General features: G+C 38.8%; 1 protein-coding gene across 6 annotated transcripts in view; it reads left to right on the forward strand.

Moving 5' to 3' along the window:
- The window catches only part of DNM3 (dynamin 3), a 707,825-nt gene that overhangs the window by 318,458 nt on the left and 369,490 nt on the right, over positions 1 to 19,877 (forward strand). For 4 of the 6 annotated variants that reach the window (XM_062192784.1, XM_062192786.1, XM_062192787.1 and 1 more), the window contains exons 13-14: positions 8,559 to 8,610; positions 9,427 to 9,456. In XM_062192784.1, the coding sequence (XP_062048768.1) occupies positions 8,559 to 8,610; positions 9,427 to 9,456 (82 nt within the window). The remainder of the gene's footprint in view (positions 1 to 8,558; positions 8,611 to 9,426; positions 9,457 to 19,877) is intronic. The other 2 variants (XM_062192785.1, XM_062192788.1) reach the window with 1 other exon arrangement.

A 19,877-nucleotide genomic window follows, 5' to 3' on the forward strand; every position in this document is an offset into this window, starting at 1 on the left:
TGTAATCTGCATCTCTGAGGGAGTCTCCGTTTTCTTTCTTTCTTTTTTTTTGGGATTTCATGCATTTTATTTATTTATTTTTTTTATTAAACTTTTATTTAATGAATATAAATTTCCAAAGTACAGCTTATGGGTTACAATGGCTTCCCCCTCCCAAAACTTTCCTCCCACCCACAACCCTCCCCCCTCCCGCTCCCTCTCCCCTTCCTATCACATCATGATTCACTTTCAATTCTCTTTGTATACAAAAGATCAGTTTAGTATATATTAGGTAACGATTTCAACAGTTTGCCCCCATATAGCAACACAAAGTGAAAAGAAAAGAAAAAAAATACTGTTGGAGTACTAGTTATAGCATTAAATAAGGGTGTACAGCACATTAAAGACAGAGATCCTACATAATATATATATTTTTTAAATTAATTAATTTTCTATGCCATTTCCAATTTAACACCAGGTTTTTTTTTTTTTCCATTTCCAATTATCTTTATATACAGAAGATCGTTTCAGTATGTAATTAGTAAAGATCTCATCAGTTTGTACCCACGCAGAAACACAAAGTGTAAAAATACTGTTTCAGTACTAGTTACAGCATCACTGCACATTAGACAACACATTAAGGACAGATCCCACATGGGATGTAAGTACACAGTGACTCCTGTTGCTGACTTAACAATTTGACACTCCTGTTCATGGCGTCAGTAATCTCCCTAGGCTCTAGTCATGAGTTGCCAGGGCTTCTTTCCACTGGGATCTCACTAACAGAGATCTTTCATTTAGGTCTTCTTCTTTTTTTTCTTTTCCATGGTATCTTGGCTTTCCATGCCTACAATACTCTCATGGGCTCTTCAGCCAGATCCAAATGCCTTAAGGGCTGATTCTGAGGCCGGAGTGTTGTTTAGGACATCTGCCATTCTATGAGTCTGCTGTGTATCTCACTTCTCATGTTGGATCTTTCTCTCCTTTTTTGATTCTATCAGTTAGTGTTAGCAGACACTTGTCTTGTTTGTGTGATCCCTTTGATTTTTAGACCTGTCTAAGGGAGTCTCCGTTTTCTTGCTGTGTCTGAGCACTCTTTGAGTTGACTTAGAGTTTGTACTTCTCTTTTCTTCTTAATCCCTTCAGTTCCCTTTTTGTCCCACTGAAACCTAATTTCTACCACAGCACTCTACTGAGACTGTCTTTGTCCAGGAAATCAGTTGATCTATTGGACAGTTCCAGTTCTTCATTAGATACCATTAACCACTCCTTCTTGAAGAGATCTGTTGTTGCTTTGCTTAATAACCACTATTCTCTTCTGTTTTTCCTCTTTCTACCTATCTTTTCTTTTCTCACCCACTCCATGCCCCTTGACCAATCTCGTCCACTCCATTTGTTTCAATTACCAACTTGATCTGATGACCCCACACCTACATTTTTATTTCAGGACTTTCTCCTGGACTGTGTACCTCATTCAACTATAGTAGGTACATCTCTACTTGTGTATTCTAGAGAAACCTCATCCCAGTAATTCCAATGAAACTCATCTGCTCTTCTGATTTACATTTTCTCCATTGTTCCTACTCTCTGTGAGTGGTGACTCCTAGTTGCTCAGATTAGAACCATGATGTCATTCTTTAATCTTTATTCCCTTTTTCCTTCATCTTTACCAAGTCCATTTGATTATATCTCCATAATATTTTTTGAGTTTGTCTATTCTTCCTTCATCGTTGCTACTACTAAAGTGAATCCTCTCTTACTTGGTTTACTCGAATAGTCTTCCTGCCTCCTGTCATTTCTTTTTCTTTCCTTCAGGGATTCCCTATTACTTTTAGAATAAAGTCTAAACTTATTCGTATGATTTCCAATGCCCTGAAAAATCTGTCTCCTGCTTATCCCTTCAACCTATTCTGTTGTCACAATTTATTTCTACCTTACTTCTTAACTCTGTGTTCCAGGCGGTCTGGCCACTTTGGGACCCCTAAATGTGCCATACTCTTGCCTCAGCACATATGCCTGTAATTAGCTTCTTTAAATTTTTTAGATTTTAGCTGGCGCCGTGCCTCAACAGGCTAATCCTCCGCCTAGCGGCGCCGGCACACCGGCTTCTAGTCCCGGTCGGGGCACCGGATTCTGTCCCGGTTGCCCCTCTTCCAGGCCAGCTCTCTGCTATGGCCTGGGAGTGCAGTGGAGGATGGCCCAAGTGCTTGGGTCCTGCACCCCGTGGGAGACCAGGAGAAGCACCTGGCTCCTGCCATCCGATCAGCGTGGTGCGCCGGCCGCGGCGGCCATTGGAGGGTGATCCAATGGCAAAAAGGAAGACCTTTCTCTCTGTCTCTGTCTCTCTCTCACTATCCACTCTGCCTGTCAAAAAAAAAAAAAAAACACATAAATTTTTTAGATTTCCTATCTTAGATAAGCATTGATCATCTGGTTATTAGGAACCTTGGGATCAAAATAGAATTCCATAAATATTTCTGAAGATACTACGTTAAACCTTGTGTTAGGTAATGTTAGTGGTGATAGAGGTAGTAATACCAAGATTAATGCAATATACCATGTGCTGTGAAGTAGCAGACATTGTTGGGAGAGAAATAGAGACTTGACCATAACACAGTCCTGTTTACGGAATTCAGGTACAGACCGAAGGCTTTAGGAATTCTTGAAAAGGAAAGATAACTGGAGGTTTCTAAAAGGCATAGTCCAGAAATATTTCTTGATAGGACTTTGAAGGCAGGGCATTATTCCAACAGTCAGAAGGAAGGGGTCGGGCTGCCAGCTTCTTGTCTTCCATGATTCAGACTCAATAGTGCCCATTTTCTGGAGGTAATTTTTACTGGACCATTGAGTTTATCATGCCATTTGCTGGCTCAGAAACTTTTCATATTTTTCTGCTGCGTACAGTGTAATAGCCAAATACTCTGTAATTGACCCCGACATACAGTTACTGTATCAGAAAACCTGTAAGTTCATTTACAAACCTGAATCTAGTATTCCATTATTCTGCTGTAGTAGTTTTACTCTCCATGACTTCTCTTGTAATGCAGATTGTGTTCTGCTATTAAAATTTACCGTTCTTTCAACTTTTCTTTATAAATCTCAAATTAAATCATACCAGAAGAATATTTATTGTCTCTACAATATTAATCCAGACCAATTACTATGTTTATTTGATAAATTATCACACAACCCTTGGCACATTCCCATGTTATTTTGAATCTTTTATCATATATGCTAGGACAGAAGGGAATGTGCACAAAATGTTTGAGGTAAGAGAAAACGCTCTGCATACTTTTTCTTTGAGTGTCTTTGTATTTGTTTAAAATATTAAACTTCCTGATACATGCTTTTAGAGTAATTTTTTTCATACTCTTTAAATTTTAATTAGTTTTCAACAGATTCCATGTGATTTGTAGGTAGAATTCTAAGGACATAATGATATGCCTTCCCTCCCTTCCCCTCTAAGCATAAACCAATAAAACTAGTTTGGTTTTATGGTTTTATATTTTAGTGGTCTAAAATACACAGTGACTTGTGTGTAGCAGGAACCTAAATGATTAGTAAAAAAAAAAAAGTATAAATACTCAGACACACATAAGAAGATATGAGATAATTATGTTCCACATTTGAAACAGAAACATATTTTTTAAATTTCTGTTACATTCACACATACTGATTTTTAAATTTTGATTAATTTATTTATTTGAGGAGTGGAGGAACTGTTTCACTATTCACTCTCCACAGGCTCACGATGGCCAGGCATTGGCCAGACAAAAACCGAGAGCTGAGACTTAAATCCACATCTACCACATAGGTGACAGGAACTCAATTATTTGGAAGATCACTTATTGCCTCCCAGAGTGTGCATTATCTGGAAGCTGGGATTTAGGTGTCTTAACCATTAGGCCAAACACTTGCCTCACCTTTTTATTTTGTAGGTCTTATTGTTTATTTGTTATTTGTGTTTTGTATATATATCTTCTTATCTGTAATAGATAAATTATGAACTTCTGATTACAAGGACCACAGCCTATACATGTTTATATTTTCCACAGACTTGGTACCCTAAATTTTTTACTTGTATCAAAGCATTATAAATGGATATGTTCTATAATTTTGCAGAAATAACCAGTTAAGGGCATATAACCAAAAATATGTCCAAGAACTTATATTAATTTGCAAATCCTAGCACGTTTTCTAATACATATAATCTTGAATAAATGCTTTGTAATGCTTTTAGTTAAGTTATCATAGCATGCTGAAGAATTGTGGTAAATGATGTTTTCTAACTAGGTAGCTTATTTATTATTATTATGTAATTTATGAAGTGACTTCAGTATTTAAATGCTTTATCAACAACAGTATGTTTGCATTTGGGGGACAATAAGAGTATTCTTTAAGTGGAAAGCATGTGTAATTTAGTGTTTATTCTAACTCTAAAATTTAATATTGGCTTATAAAATATCTTTCTGTATCTTCTTATAAGCCTTAGGTCAAATGTTTGGAATTTTTAAAAATATTTATTTATTTATTTATTGGAAAGTCAGAGTTGCAGAGAAGGAGAGGAAGAGACAGAAGCAGAGAGAGAGAAAGAGAGAGAGAATGAAAATCTTCCATCTACTAACTCACTCTTCACTCCCCAAATGGCTGCAATGGCTAGGGCTTAGCTAGGCCGAAACCAAGAACCAGGAGCTTCTTCCAGGTCTCCATGTGAATGCAGGGGCCCAGGGACTTGGGCCACCTTCTGCTTTCTCAGGCGCATCAGCAGGGAGCTGGATTGGATGTGCAGCCAGAACTCACTGGTGCCCAAGTGGGATGTTGGTATGATAGGCAGTGGCTCTACCTGCGACGCCACAGCTCTAATCCCAGTGTGGATTATTTTGAAAATAGAAGCAGGGCTGGCACTGTGGCATAGCGGGTAAAGCTGCCACCAGTGATGATGCATCCTATATGGATGTCAGTTCGAGTCTCAGTTTCTCCACTTCCAATCCAGCTCTCTGTTAATGCACCTGGGAAAGCATCAAAGGATGGCCCAAGTGCTTTGGCCCCTGCATCCATGTGGGAGACCTGGATGAAGCTCCTGGCTCATGGCTGTGGCCTTGCTCAGGCCCTTCTCAGCGCTGGCTGTCTGGCCATTATGTTATCTGAAGAGTGAACCAGTGGATAGAAGCTCTCTCTCTTTCTCTTTTTTTCTCACTCTCTCTCTCTCACGCACTCTGACTTTCAAATAAACAAATAAATCTTTTTTAGAAAAAGAATATGGAAGCTCTTCAGTGGAAATTCTGAGAGTGACTTTGCATTTCAAGGAATTGTAGATCCAAAGGGAACTTAACAAACAGCTAATCCAGTCCCTAATCCCTTCCTTTTATGTCTGATTATAACTCTTTAATACACACATACACATCTTACTGCTGAGAAACTGAGATCCATGAGCTCTTCCCAAGATAGTGCAAGGAGTAATCAAAAATTTAGCTGCTTTTGTCCCCTATTATGTGATTTCAACAGGCTTTTCACAGAAGCTTATGTTCTCCAGTAACTTGTTCAAAGTAAACACCTGTGGATCTGTCATAGTTCCAAAGTTATCCCCACTAACCAGTGCTTAATTTTATAGAAGACCCCAAAACCCAATTATGGTGCTTGGAAGAGATAACTGTAGCCTGTGAAGAAGGCATGATCACATTATGACATAGTTTTCTCATGTATTCCTAGATGAGAAGAAAACCTGCAAGGCCAGGAAAGGTGAATGTAGGAGATAGCAAGGGAGGGATTAGCAGAGGCCCTGCTGCAGGGGCACGGTGGGCAGTCAGAGGGCGGTGTACACACTTTGGGTGCTGGCCTAAGACAGGCACAAACTTTGTCATTTCCACAACCTTACTACAAAGCCCTGTGTAACTCTGTATAACGTAAATTCACATTATTCTCAGAGATGGTTCAGAAATGAATTCCCTAGGGGCTAAAGAAATTAAGCATTAAACTAAAAACTAGAAAAACAGCGGAAAACAAGGAAGGAAGAGAGAAGCTAAAATTTGCAAATTAGAAATTGAAAAGCAAAAAATACACACAAAGTATTTGTTGCCACCAAATGCAGTGGAGACTTTCACCACACACCTCCGACCACTCTCAACTGAATGTAGTGTGTGGTTTTCATGAGCTTGAGTGAAGGGAAGCAGCTTAAACACATCAGGGCAGATTATATAAGACAGTTATTTTGAACAACTATTTTAAGTATGGAATTGATTTCTAACTTGCTTCTGAAACATAACATCCCATCCCTTTAGATAGTTGACCAATAGCTTTAATCTACCTTTTCTCTAATTTAGACTATTCCAATGGTCTCTAAAAACTATGAGCTTCTACAAACTATTAAACAACCTGGCAGAGGGTTGAGTGTTGATGGTCTTCCCAGAATAACCAAAATGAGTTATCATTTCTTTTCTTTTCTTTTCTTTTTTTGACAGGCAGAGTGGGCAGTAAGAGAGAGAGAGAGACAGAGAGAAAGGTCTTCCTTTTTTTCCTTTTCTTTTTAATGATTGATTTGTTTATTTGAAAGATACAAAGAGAGAAAAATCTTGCATCCACTCGTTCATTCCTGAAATGGCTGCAACAGCTCTGTTTGAGCCCTGCCTAAGTTTGGAGCCAGAAACTCTGTCCTGGTCTCCCACATGTTAGGAGCCCAGGTACTTGGGCCATCTTCTGCTGCCTTCCCAGGATGCATTAGCAGGGAGATGTATTGGAGTCAGAGCTTTGGAACTTCAACCTTCACTCCAACGTGAAATGCCAGCATTGCAGGTGGTGGCTTAACCTGCTGTGCCACAACACCAGCCTGAGTTGTGGTTTCATATCCTGTTGGATCCACCACAAGAAAGTGCTGGAACTGTTCTTTTGAGGGATAGAGTAACATAATACTTAAATGTGAGTGCTCTGGGGATAAATTGTCCAACTTGTGTTTGGATCATAATCGTCTGTGCTCACATGTAAAGTGCGGGTAATAATGGCATCAACCTCATTGGACTTTCATTAAACAGGTACTTATTAAAGCTAACTGTATGCCAGGTCCTTGGGCCTATAGCAGTGAACAAAGCAGATACAAACCTTGATTACAGTGAGGGGAGCTGGCACACAGAAAGTGAACTACATTATTATGTTTGAACATGGAAAATAAATAGAGCAAGGAGGGTAAAGGGGATAAGAGTCCTGGAGGGGGGTGGTTCAATTTTAAAAAGGGTGATCATGGTAGACCTTACTGAAAAGAGAAGTTTCAAGCAAAGACTTGTAGGAGATGTTGGGAACCATGTGGATGTACATGAGAAACATTCTAGGCCACTGGCTGACATAAAGGCTCTGAGGTGGGAGTGTGTTGTATGCTTTGGAACAAAACATAGACCGGTATGGCTAGAGCTCTCTGGAGAATGAGGCAAAAGGTAGTAGGGGTTGGATCAAAGACAGAGGGTGGGGGCTAGTTGAGCAGAGCCTTGTGTTCCTTTCTGAGAGCCTGGAATTTCACCTTTCTGAACAGAATGTATAGAGGGTGTTGAGCAGAAGACTGACACAATCCCCTTTTACAAGGATGGCTCTGACTTCCTTACTGGGAATAGACATTAGGGACAATTGTGGGAGCAGATGTCAGAAAGCAAGTGATTGTCATACTCCAGTTGAGAGATGTGGTTTGGACCAAGGGGGAAGCAATAGAAGTGGTGTAAAAAAAATGGTTGAATTTTAAATACATTAGAAGAAGGTAATGTCAATAGCATTCGCTGATGATTGGGTGTGGATGTGACAGAAAGGAGTCAAGGATTTTGGTCTAAGCACTTGAAAGTGCAGCGTGCAGTTGCCACTAATTACAAAGGGGAAGACCATTGGTGCAGCAGGTTTTGGGGAGGAAATATGTTTAGTTTTGAAATACTAAGTATGAGCTGCTCATTAAACATCAAAGTAGGCATGCTGAGTTGTTAAAAGCATGTAAGAGGCCAGAGCTAGGAAGATAGGTCCAAGCTGGAGATGCGCAAAGGAACTTGTCAGAATATGCCAGAATTCAAAGCAGTGAGATTGAATAGTATCACAGTTGGGATATATGGCCATACAACTTGGTATTACCTCTTATCTGCTGAGTGACTTTGGGAAAGCCACTTAGCTTCTGTGTACCTCAGTCTTTTCATCTGTAAAATGAGAATGATAGTATTAACTGCCTCACATGGTTGTTGTGAGAATTAAAATCAATATGAATGGTAAAGCATTTAAAACATGGTATGTACTCATTAAACATTAACTTAACTTTTATCACCACTATTCTATAAACCTGTAAGATGATGCAAATACACCAACTCATATTGTGACTAATGCATTCAGGTTTTCTTCCTGAGATGTTATTACATTTTTGGTTTGTGATTGTTAATTGCTGTTAGAAATCTCACTGAGTTTGATTTTGCTTCCAGAATTAAACTGACCTGGATTAGCTCTGCCTCAGTTGTTGATTTTTTTCTCTCAAGCTTGAATATATTTTAGTATCTGTTTCGTGTTCAGGAAAAAAAAAAAAAAACTTTGCGAGTTTCTTCAGTGCAACTTTCCTTTGCTTTTCTCAGTGCTCAACAGAGGAGCAGTCAGGTTCACAAGAAAACCACAATTGGAAATCAGGTAGGAATCCTATAATAGAATCAGTGCATGCATTCCCCAAAAAACTTGAACTAAATTGCTTTGATTGACCATTTTTAATGCAAATTAATCATGTGCAAATTTTGCTTGAAATGCAGCTTTTGTTTTGTCTTGGTTTTGTTTCTAAAATTTTTGGAGTGAACTGCATTTCTTTTTGGCTACTTTTGCTATTAACCATATTGATTTATTTTAAGTAACTTTACTGCTACTTGATCTGCATTTCAGATTTGACTCCTCATGTCCTATTTTGCTTGCTTAAATTACCCCTAAAATTAACATTGAATCTATGAATCAATTCAAGGTTAAACTGTGGCAAGTAGTTGCATGAGCTTTCTGGTGCTGCTGACTAGTTCACACATTTGCACAGCTTGGTAACAGTGAAGGGACAGCTCAAAAAGAAGGCAGTTGTTGGATTTAATCTCTGCCATATGAAATTCCTGTTGGATAATGAAGATGTTAATTCTTAAGAAGATGTGATCTTTTTGAGTTTTTGTGTTTTGGGGCTGACCAGCTGTCTCTGACTAATAGCGCTCTGCAGAGATTGTATTAACTCCGACAGTTTGCTGTTTCTTTTATGTTTTATGTGATAATGATTATTTGTATTGTTATTTCTTTTCAAGTCAAAACAATGATGATTTATAGTTTTTTTAATTCAGAGGTACAATTATTGAACAAGTTAAAACCTCTGATCTAGATTTTTTTTTCCATTGTTTTGAAAGGAGAAGAGGTAATAACAGACTTTATTTTAAAACCTTTTTTTTTTTCTGAACTAAAGCATATAATTCTTTGCTATTTCAGGGAACCAATCTTCCGCCTTCAAGGCAAATTGTACGAGCTAAGTTCTGTAAGCTTTACTGTTGCTTTTTCATTTTGCTTTCAAAGGGCACAGTTTGTCTTTAACTGATTAACTCAACTAGCGCTTGCTACTAATTTTTTTGAACTTAGGTTGTCTTGTTCATAACACCCTATCATTGAAATAAAAATCCTCTTAAAAGAGAGTTCATCCCTTCACTGCTAATAACTTGCTGTGATTGAAAGGTATGAACTAGTAAATTCTAAAATGCTGTAATAGTAAGCCCTTAACATGTGGGTGCTTTGATATTTCTCTAATTTTAATGGGCCTTAAAATAATTAAAATCATTAATGATCTTCATCTCTGTCCTTTTATGCTGTGTTGTTGTAAGGTGTAAGCTTTTCTTTTCCCTTTGTGTGGTAATATTTCCAATAAATGTAGATGATGCTTCCAAAAGGTGGGTAAATATTGAATATCTGATTTTTGCTTTATTTGTTGATAAGCCTATTCAATTCCTGTTTTTTTTTGCATTTCATTTTTAAATAATAAAGCAAAAAGCAAAAAAAAATACCAATTGTCATCTTATATGGCTATGAATTTGAATTTTTAAAATCCAAATACTATCTCTTCTTGTTATTAGAGTGTAAAGACACTGCCAAATGACTAGCCTTGGCATTTAGCAATAAATGATGTTATCATTTCTACCAGGTATGAGCTAAGCTTATCCTTTCAACTTTGTACAAGTTAAGAAGGAGATTAGAACATGGGTCAGTTATTTGTCCCATGATGTTTTGGAAGATACAGACTTTGAACCTAACTATTCATGGATTCATATTCTGCTCTGCCACTGAATCATGTAGCGTTGAATAAACTGAGCCTGGGTTGTGTGATAGGAAGAATAAAAAATATCTCTACAGGGTAATTTTAAGTCAGAAATAATATACTTAATGAGGTTTGCAGCCAATACCAGATATGTACCTATAAAGAATTGAAATCCTGCTCCTAGAAATATGTGCTACCTCTTGAAAGTTTTTTGGAAAGAAAATACTAAGTATAAGAAAATTATAAAAGTTATAAATGAGAACAGTGAGGCACTTGGGAAAATTAGAAGCTATGGCAAATTCTTTTGATGCCTGAAATGCCCAGATTATGTCTGGGTGTGGTGTAAAGAATTTACTATAAAAATTTCCTCATGGTCAGAGGTATCTCTAAGTATAAACACATAGGAAAACCATGGTAAATTGACATAAATATATACTTTAAATCAGATCTGAACAGAAACTTATGACAGCTTTCCATTATATTACTTCCAAATGCTAAAATCATAGTAATTGTGATTCTGTGACTTGACTTTTGCTGAATACATCAAAGCCCACATGCTGAGTTTTAAAGCCCAAGATAATAGAATTGTATGATTTATCATAATAGAATGTAGATCCCTCATCCAACATGCTTGGGACCAGACATCTCTTGAATGTTAGATTTTTTTTTTTTAATTTAAAAATATAATATATCGACTATATCATATATAGTTCAAAATTCTTATGGGGGCCAGAGGCAATGCCGTGTAATTAAATACATTGTATTTTTGCAGTGAGACAAATGAATAGTTACACCAAGTAGATTAATTTGAAAGATACACATTTTTCTCATTTCAGGTCAGGTTTTGCTAAAACAAAACTCTTTCTAGTTTACAAGTAATAAGTATGAATCTGAGTATCTTATTTTCCAGGACCAAATCAAATAATTTCTACTCCATACAATATATGTAAGGAGTCCTTTATTGTTTTTCTTTCTTAGCAGAAATGACCTATAATGACTTAATTTTTTTTTTTTTTTATGAATCTGAGTACCTGATGTTGATTTGGACTTGTATGAAAACAATTTTGCCTGTACAGAGACTCAAAGCCAGGGAACCTTGGAGTCCAGCCTCTGACTAATGCTGACTTTTATGGCTTGTGGGACTGAAATGCCCTGCAGTTTCCTAGCAAGTAGTTCATCCATTTTGCTACCCTCTTAGGACTGCTGACTATAAAGGAAACTACTGTATAGCATCTGTTCTGAAAATTTTATACGGATTTAGGTAAAGAAATTAAAATTCTTTAGTGTCTTAATCCCATTCATTTTGTCTGCCTAGAAATTTTATTAGTTCCACAAGTTGGTATCAATGAATGTATAAAAACATGGGAGTGCACAGTTCACCTAGAGTTGGACTGTGCAGAAACTCAAATTTACATTCCATTCATCCATCCAACACCTCAAACATATATTCAAAACCCATATATGCCAAAAACTGGTGAGTGGTGAGAGCAGTACATTGAATCAATCATAGGCCCTGGCTTCCGGGGCTCATAGGCCCCAGCAATGATGATGGTAAGTGAACAAATTCAAGTCTGCCTCCTTCCCCAAGGCTAGATCCTGCTTATGCTTCAAAATCAATGAAACATCACTGCTGCAAAAGGCCAGCCCTGACCTTTGGGTCCAAAGTCACCCTCCTTCTCTGACATCTGGCATTGTCTATTTCATTATATTATTTGAAACAATCTTGCTTATTTGTTGTTTTTTGTTTTCCTTTATTAAAGCTATTTTCATGCTGCTTACAAAGACAGTGGAGTATCATTGTAAGGTGTTTTAAGCAACTTATGTTAACATTTTAGGAAGAAAATTCTGCCTGGAGCATAGAGAAAGACTTTGAAAAGGAGAAAAGCCTGGGAAAAGGAAAATAGTTAGGAGACTATCACAGACAAGAAATTGTGCTGATCTGGGCTTGAGTATTTATACTAGATTCGATGAGAAGCTGATGAATTTAAGAGTCTAAAAGTAGGAAATGTACAAAAGATCTTTGGATGTTGGGGAGAGGACTGGACATTATCTCTATTGCTATCCAGATTTCAGATTTCTGTTGTAGGCACAGGTAAGAAGGTGATATGTTTCATGAGTAAAGGAACATTATCAAGAAGTCAGTTTTGGATCTAAAGTCAGGAAGAGTAGCTTTGAATGTGGGTCACTATGAGAAACTGGAATAAAAATGCCTAATGAAAAGTTGGATAAAAGTGCCTAGAATTCAGAAGAGACAGAGAAGTATTTCATCCAAAAGTATTGGAGAGGAGTGTAAGTTATTTCAGCAGGGAAGGAATACCAACTGATTTTTTTATCTTAGGGAGGTCAGTGCATCAGCCATATGGAATAGTTTGGAGGAGAAAAGCTAGAGATCTGGAAATTGGCAAGGACCTTTTGGAAGTAATTTCAATGAGAAAAATATATATGTTGGTATCAGGATAAGGGGTGGATTCAAGATATATTTAGGGGTAGGATTCGAAGGATTATAAATAGTTGTTGGGGGGGTTACGTCACTTTCTCAAGCTTATGACTAAGAGGATCCACTGAGAAAGGAAGTACAGAGAAAATGAAAAAGAGAGTACTGAATTCAGTTTTGTGTTTGCACTTTTTTGGAGACATTGGTAGGTTTTGAGATTCAGGACTCATACAGACTGGAGATGCAGGCTTTATGGTTGTCACTACAAGTCATGGTAGCTGAAGCCATGGGAGATGAGATTGCCTCCAAAGGGTGACGGCATAGAAGGAAATTCAAGATTTAAGGAATGATGGAGAAAGGAGAACTGGAACAGAATGAGGAACTGAAAAGGAGTCAAAGAGTAAAGAGAAAAGAAAACTTGGAGAGTAGTGGAATGGAAGCTAAGGTGAGAGAACATTTCAGAAAAAGAATGGTCAGGTTTCTGAGGGCTCAAGAAACTTGAGGGAAGCTGTCAGATAGTTGGAGTGTGGAAAGTCTTAATCAGCGTTAGGGACCATGTGAGGGTCCAGTGACAGTACCAATTCTTTTTTTTTTATGAATTATTTTATTTATTTAAAGACAGAGTTAGAGAGAGAGGTAAAGCCAGAGAGAGAGGTCTTCCATCCGCTGGTTCACTCCCCAGATGGCCGCAATGGCCAGAGCTGAACCCATCCGAAGCCAGGAACCAGGAGATTCTTCTGGGTCTCCCACGTGGGTGCAGGGGCCCACGCACTTGGGCCATCTTCTACTGCTTTCCCAGGCCATAGCAGAGAGCTGGATTGAAAGAGGAGCAGCCAGTACTAGAACCAGCGCACATATGGGATGCTGGTGCTTCAGGCCAGTGCTTTAACCCTCTGTGCCACAGCGCCAGCTCCAGTACCACTTCTTTTGGCACCATGAGATACTCTTCTCTGTAACTGGAAGGTGACATACAGCTGAGAACTCAGGTAATTGAGATGATCTGTCTCCCTAGGAAGGTATCATGTAAGATCAAGACGGAAGTTGGATTAAAGTTTTTTGAACAGAGACAAGTTGAGAAAGTGCCATGTAATCTAATATAAATGGTTTTACTGGTGTGTTAGGATCAATCTATCAAGTAACAAGTGCATAAGTGCAGTAAAAAAAAAAAAGTGTAATTCACCCTGCTGTAATAATCCGATGAAAGTCATCAGTCTGGAGGCATCCTGCTTCACATGGTCAGAAATAGATTGGCCTTAGGAATCCTCTTCTTTCTTCCAGCAGATGAGAAAGAGACAGAAGCTGAGTGAGGGAGATTTTTAAGAACCATTCCAGGGGCCGGCGCTATGGTGTAGTGGGTTGGACATCCATCCGCCTGCAGCGCTGGCATTCCATATGGGCACCGGTTCAAGTGTCAGCTGCCCCACTTTCAATACAGCTCCCTGTTGGTGGCCTGGGAAGGCAGTGGAGGATAGCCCAAGTGCTTGGTCCCCTGCACCTGCATGAGATACCTGGGGGAAGCTTCTGGCTCCTGGCTTCAGATTGGCTCAGCTCCAGCTGTTGTGGCCTTTGGGGAGTGAACCAGCAGGTAGAAGACCTCTCTCTCTGTCTCTCCCTCTTTCTGTAACCTGCCTCTTAAGTAAATAAATAAATTTTTTTAAAAAAAGAACCATCCCATCGGTGGCATCCATCATTTCCGTTTATATCCCATTACTCAGAATTCAGTCATCTGGGCTTAACTGGGGAAATAGGAAAATATGAGTTTGTCCACAGGGAAAAGAAAAGACAAAAGATGATGTTGATTGAAAATTGGAAGCAGATAGGTAAGCCAGGGCACTGAAGATATTACTTAAATCAGAGAAAATGTACATCAGGAGTAAGGTAAAGTTGAGTTGGGAGATTGAAGTCAGTGAGTGGGATGTTGTATTTTAAGAGGCAATAGAATGCTACCTGAAAGCAGAAAATAAGAGATGCTATTGGAATTAGAAGTAAGAGACAATGCAGAAGGGGCACAAAAGTGATATATAGCTACTGATATTTCTGGAATAATGTTCTTCTTCAACTGTAGATAACTCAAGAGAAACAGGGTTAAAATTTCCTGTGTCTGAAAATGTTAGCAGCAAGGAGGATTGTTGTAGACTTTATATGACTTGTAATTCATCCCTTTAGCTTCAGGAGTCTAGAATAGGAAGACACCACTGGTATGCTCCATGGTCCCAGACTGCATCCTACTGCAATTATATAAATGGGGAGACTTTCTTCAGGCAGGGAGTAGAACAGGTGCTTACATGAGCTGGGGGCCAGGGTATCTTCTAGACCCAGGCTTATCGTCTGTTTTGTTTGCCATCAATGTGCCCATTATAGTTCTAACTTTAGATTGGAGCATGAAATTTGGCTTTCTCAAACCCACAAATCTCCAGGCAACTGGATTATCAACCTTTTGTATTATAGACTGCAAGCAGCAAAGACCTTTCCTATCAAAACAAGGTGTCTTTTCTTCCTACTTTTAGAAACTTAGTTTAACTAGACAGTAGTCTCTCAGGACCTCCTACAGATCTGAAAAATTGCAACTGCACTGCAATATTCTGAAATATTCTTATCAAGCCCCCTAGTTTTTCATCCTCTGTATGTACATGATTTGAGTTTAATATTAATAGAAGTGAAAGTTTAACGAGTTTTACAACTGGTTAACAAGCATGCCAACTTCATAGACTAAGAGAATGCCCCAGAGGCGTCACTACTGATTTCTCCAGTCAGCTAATACTTCTACCCTTTAGAGTACGTCACTGTAAAAAAAAAATTGATTAGTTTATTTTTTTCTTTTTTTTTTTCTTTTTTTGACAGGCAGAGTTAGACAGTGAGAGAGAGAGAGACAGAGAGAAAAGTCTTCCTTCCGTTGGTTCACCCCCCAAATGGCCGCTACAGCCTGCGCACTGCGCTGATTTGAAGCCAAGAGCCAGGTGCTTCCTCCTGGTCTCCCATGCGGTGCAGGGCCCAAGCACTTGGGCCATCCTCCACTGCACTCCCGGGCCACAGCAGAGAGCTGGACTGAAAGAGGGGCAACCGGGACAGAATCTGGTGCCCCAACCAGGACTAGAACCCAGCGATTAGTTTATTTTTTTCAACTTTTATTTAATAAATATAAATTTCCAAAGTACAACTTTTGGATTATAGCAACTTTTCCCCCCATAACCTCCCTCCCACCCACAAATTAATTGATTTTAAAGGCAGAGTTATAGAGATGGGGGGGGGGACTGAAGGGAGAGAGAGAGAGAGAGAGAGAGAGAGAGAGGGATTTCTTTCACTGGTTCACTCTCCAAGTGTCCATAAAGCCAGGAGCCAGGAACTCCATCAGGGTCTCCCATGCGGGTGGCCAGAGCCCACGCACTTGGGCCACCTTTTGCTTCTTTCCCAGGAGCATTAACAGGGAGTAGGATTGAAAATGGAACAGCTGGGGCTTGAACCACTTTGATCATATGAGGTGCTATAGCATCACCTTGAATCTGTCACTCTTAACCTTCACAGTTAACCTGACTTTGTCTATCAATATCTGCATCAGTTAGGATTTTTTCAGATGTAAAATTCAGAAAAATCAACTTGACTTTACATCAAACAGAAATAAGAGTCACTATCCTAGGACTTCCAGAAAATATCCTTTGAAGTTCTCTTTGATTGGACTGGCTTGAATCATGTGCTCATTCCTGAACAAGCTTCTGATTGACTTAGATCATATGAAAAAGCCATGATTGGACTGGCTTGGATCATGTGTTCACTTGTTAACCAATCACTGTGGCCAGAAAATGAGATACAGTAATTGGCTTAGACCAGATTATATGGGACAGGGCTGTCAGCTCTGAAGATCTCATGACCTGAAAGAGAAGTTGCACTGCCTCTCTGCCTGCAAGAGCCATTGTTGGAAGGAGAGAGGATAGTCACTGGAGGAGGTACATCTCCAATGATAATGGCAGGGACTTGCTGAGCATTGTCTTTGGGACAACTTAATTTGGAAAATAGGACTCTTGCATGTGTTATCTTCATAAAGGAAATTAAGAGGGCCATTATCTCATTGTTTAAACTCTCATTCATTTGTTGATTAAATTTATTATTTTCCAATTCATGCATTGTCCTTCCTTTCTTCTTCTTTTCCTTCTTTTTCCTCTTCTTCTTCCTCCTCCTCCCTATCCCCTTCCCCTCTCCCTCCCCCTCCCCCCCTTCTTCTTCTTGTTCTTGTTCTTTTAAATAATTCAGTTGTCTACATACTAGGGTGAGAAGCAACACAGTATAATTGTTCTTCAGAGCTGGGCCTGTCAAGTCACTGTGTAAATGATGAGTAAATTATATAATGTTATTGTTCCTCAGGTTTCTAATCTATAATAAGCTGATAATAATAATTGCTCCATAAGGGTTTTGTGAGTGTTAAATGTGATAATGATGGCTAGGTTTCTAGGTATGGTTTTAGGAGCTGTACATACATTAATTCATTCACTCATCCCAACAGTCCTATGAGGTAGGCATCCTTATTATTTCTATTTTGCTAATAAGTAAACTCTGGCATAGAGAAGTCAAGTTATGTTCCCCGTCACACAGATTATAAATATCACAAGGATTCAAATCCAAGCAATTTAATTGTAGAACTTGTTCTCTAATCAGTATATAGTCATTGCTTCTAATGGTTTTTAAACTGCATCACAAATTTCATTTCATAATCTCAGTTATGGCAAATCACATCTGTAAATTTCATTTTGTGTTTAATTTCATTAAATTATATTTTCTGTAACAAAATGTATTCATTAAATGTTTTCTTTTACTAAAGCTGTCAAGTGTTGAAAGGAATGGAGTTGAGTTTGTAGAAATTACTCTGATTAACGATGAAAAATTATAATAGCTGTTTGAATTTGTTTCCCTGTCATTCCTTAACTCTAGGAAAATATCTCCAGAGGATCCAATCAACAGCTTATACAATACAACAATCATTATTTTTATGAAATTGAGAATAGAGTCCAGGAAAGCCACATCTTATGAAATGTGCAGCCTGCTAATTTGTTCTGCATCTTTTAAATCTAGAGTTTTATTTGGAATAGCACTGAAGACACGCTATCTAGGTTTTTCTCTGGAAAATACACAGATGCATTTTCTGTATTTTTACAGCTGGGTTGCATCCCAATTGAAGGTGCAGAGCTTAAAAGATCAGTGAGCAGTAAATCTCATCTACTCAAAATTACCTTGAAAACCCCCTTTAATTTGCGAAATTTAGCCCCACACCTAGGCTGTGGTCTATCCATGGGCAGAGGAGGCCTGATCTTGTTTCACCAAGGGAACAAAGGCTAAACAAAGGCTCTCCACCTGCCTTAATCCTGAGTCCCACAGCTGCCCCACCTCCCTCCCTGCTTCCCTCTGCTCCCAAGGTCTCTTTTGTCCTCTTTTCCTGTCTTTGTACAAGTAAGATATGTTTGATGCTAAGTAATGAAATACTTGTATGATTCTAAAATTCCCGGCCATATATTTATAGCATATATTTATAGCATTTACAAATTTTAACATCTCCCATTATTAACCATTATCATTTCAGACCTGAGCATTCCCTTGAATTAACAGATAAATGACATCTTAAACATCTACTCATTCACAGCTATTTTCACATATTTATAGACTTCCAGATTTTATCAGTTCCTTGGTCCTGGATGAATACACTCACTGTTTTAATTGCCTCTTCTTTAATTTAGACTTCACATATTAGATAAGAAGCTTGCAGTTATTCTTCCTCAGCCACTTAGATGGTGGAGGGGTTTCCTATGTGTTGCTATGTCAACCAACACAAATTGCTGGTTATCTCCTTCTGGGTGGGTCCATCACAGGCCAGACCCAAAGCTCCCCATCTCTCCTCCACCTTACAGCACCTGTACTGCTTGTGACTCATCCACGGGGATGCCTGTGATCACCTCATGGATATTTTCACCCAAGTTTACTGCAGCTCTGTTGTAGTGGAATTGCTCTCATTTCCATCCCTCACCAGTAAACTCATCCTCTAGCCCCTGACCACAGACACTTTATGTGGCATGTCAGGAAGTTACTCTAAAAAAACGGAAGTTACTACTCAATTTTTCTTTAAGATTTATTTATATTTGGAAGACAAAATGACAGAGACAGAGGGAATGGCTGGTTCATTCAACAAATGACCACAATGGCTGAAGTTGGTCCAGGCCAAAGCTAGAAGCCTAGAGCTCCATCTGGGTTTCTCAAATGGGTGGCAGGGACCTAAGTACTCCAGCCTTCTTCTTCTGCTTTCCCAGGTGCATTAGCAGGGAGCTAGATTGAAACTTTTTTTTTAAAGATTTATTTATTCATTTATTTGAAAGGCAGTTACAGAGAGGCAGAGAAAGAGAGATCTTCTATCCACTGGTTCACTCCCCAGATGGCTGCAAAGGCTGGAGTCACGCCGATCCAAAGCCAGGAGCTAGGAGCTTCTTCTGGGTCTCCCACACGGGTGCAGGGGCCCAAAAACTTGGGCCATCTTCCACTGCTTTCCCAGGCCGTGGCAGAGAGCTGGATCAGAAGAGGAGCAGCCAGGACTCAAACCGATGCCCTACAGCACTGCAGGAGGCGGCTTTACCTGCTACGCCACAGCGCCGGCCCTGCTAAATTGGAATTTATGCTCTTATTGGATATGTCATTCTCAACCAGCTGCCTAACCCACTATGCCACAACACTAACCCTCAGTTTAAAAAAAAATTATTTTTTTTAGTTCTTACTTCAACTTTTATGTGCAATATATAGCTTATTTGGCACAAAGTATCTATGTGCCATGTAGTTTTACCCTATAGTTTTTATTTAAGTTACACAAGAAATATGCATACACATTTTCATTGTGAAAAGTTAATGCAAATAAATATAGCTTTGACTCCACTCAATCCTACTCACCTCCACAGGTATAACCACATTTATAATGTCAGAGTACATATGCACACTAACACACGTGTACACTCAAACTCAAAAAGTCACATTATTTTGTAATTTAAAGAAAATAGGAATGGGGAACATATTTTAGACTAAAACTGTAAGCTCCACAAAAGCAAGGATTTTTTTAAAAACATTTATTTATTTGAGAGGCAGAATTACAGAGAGAGAGAGAGAGACAGAGAGATCTTCTGTAAGGCCACCACAAAACACACCAAACACCAGAGTTAAGGGAAAGTGTTTATTGAT

This window comes from Lepus europaeus, chromosome 5, assembly GCF_033115175.1.
Source record: "Lepus europaeus isolate LE1 chromosome 5, mLepTim1.pri, whole genome shotgun sequence".
In the NCBI taxonomy this organism is placed as follows: Eukaryota; Metazoa; Chordata; class Mammalia; order Lagomorpha; family Leporidae; genus Lepus; species Lepus europaeus.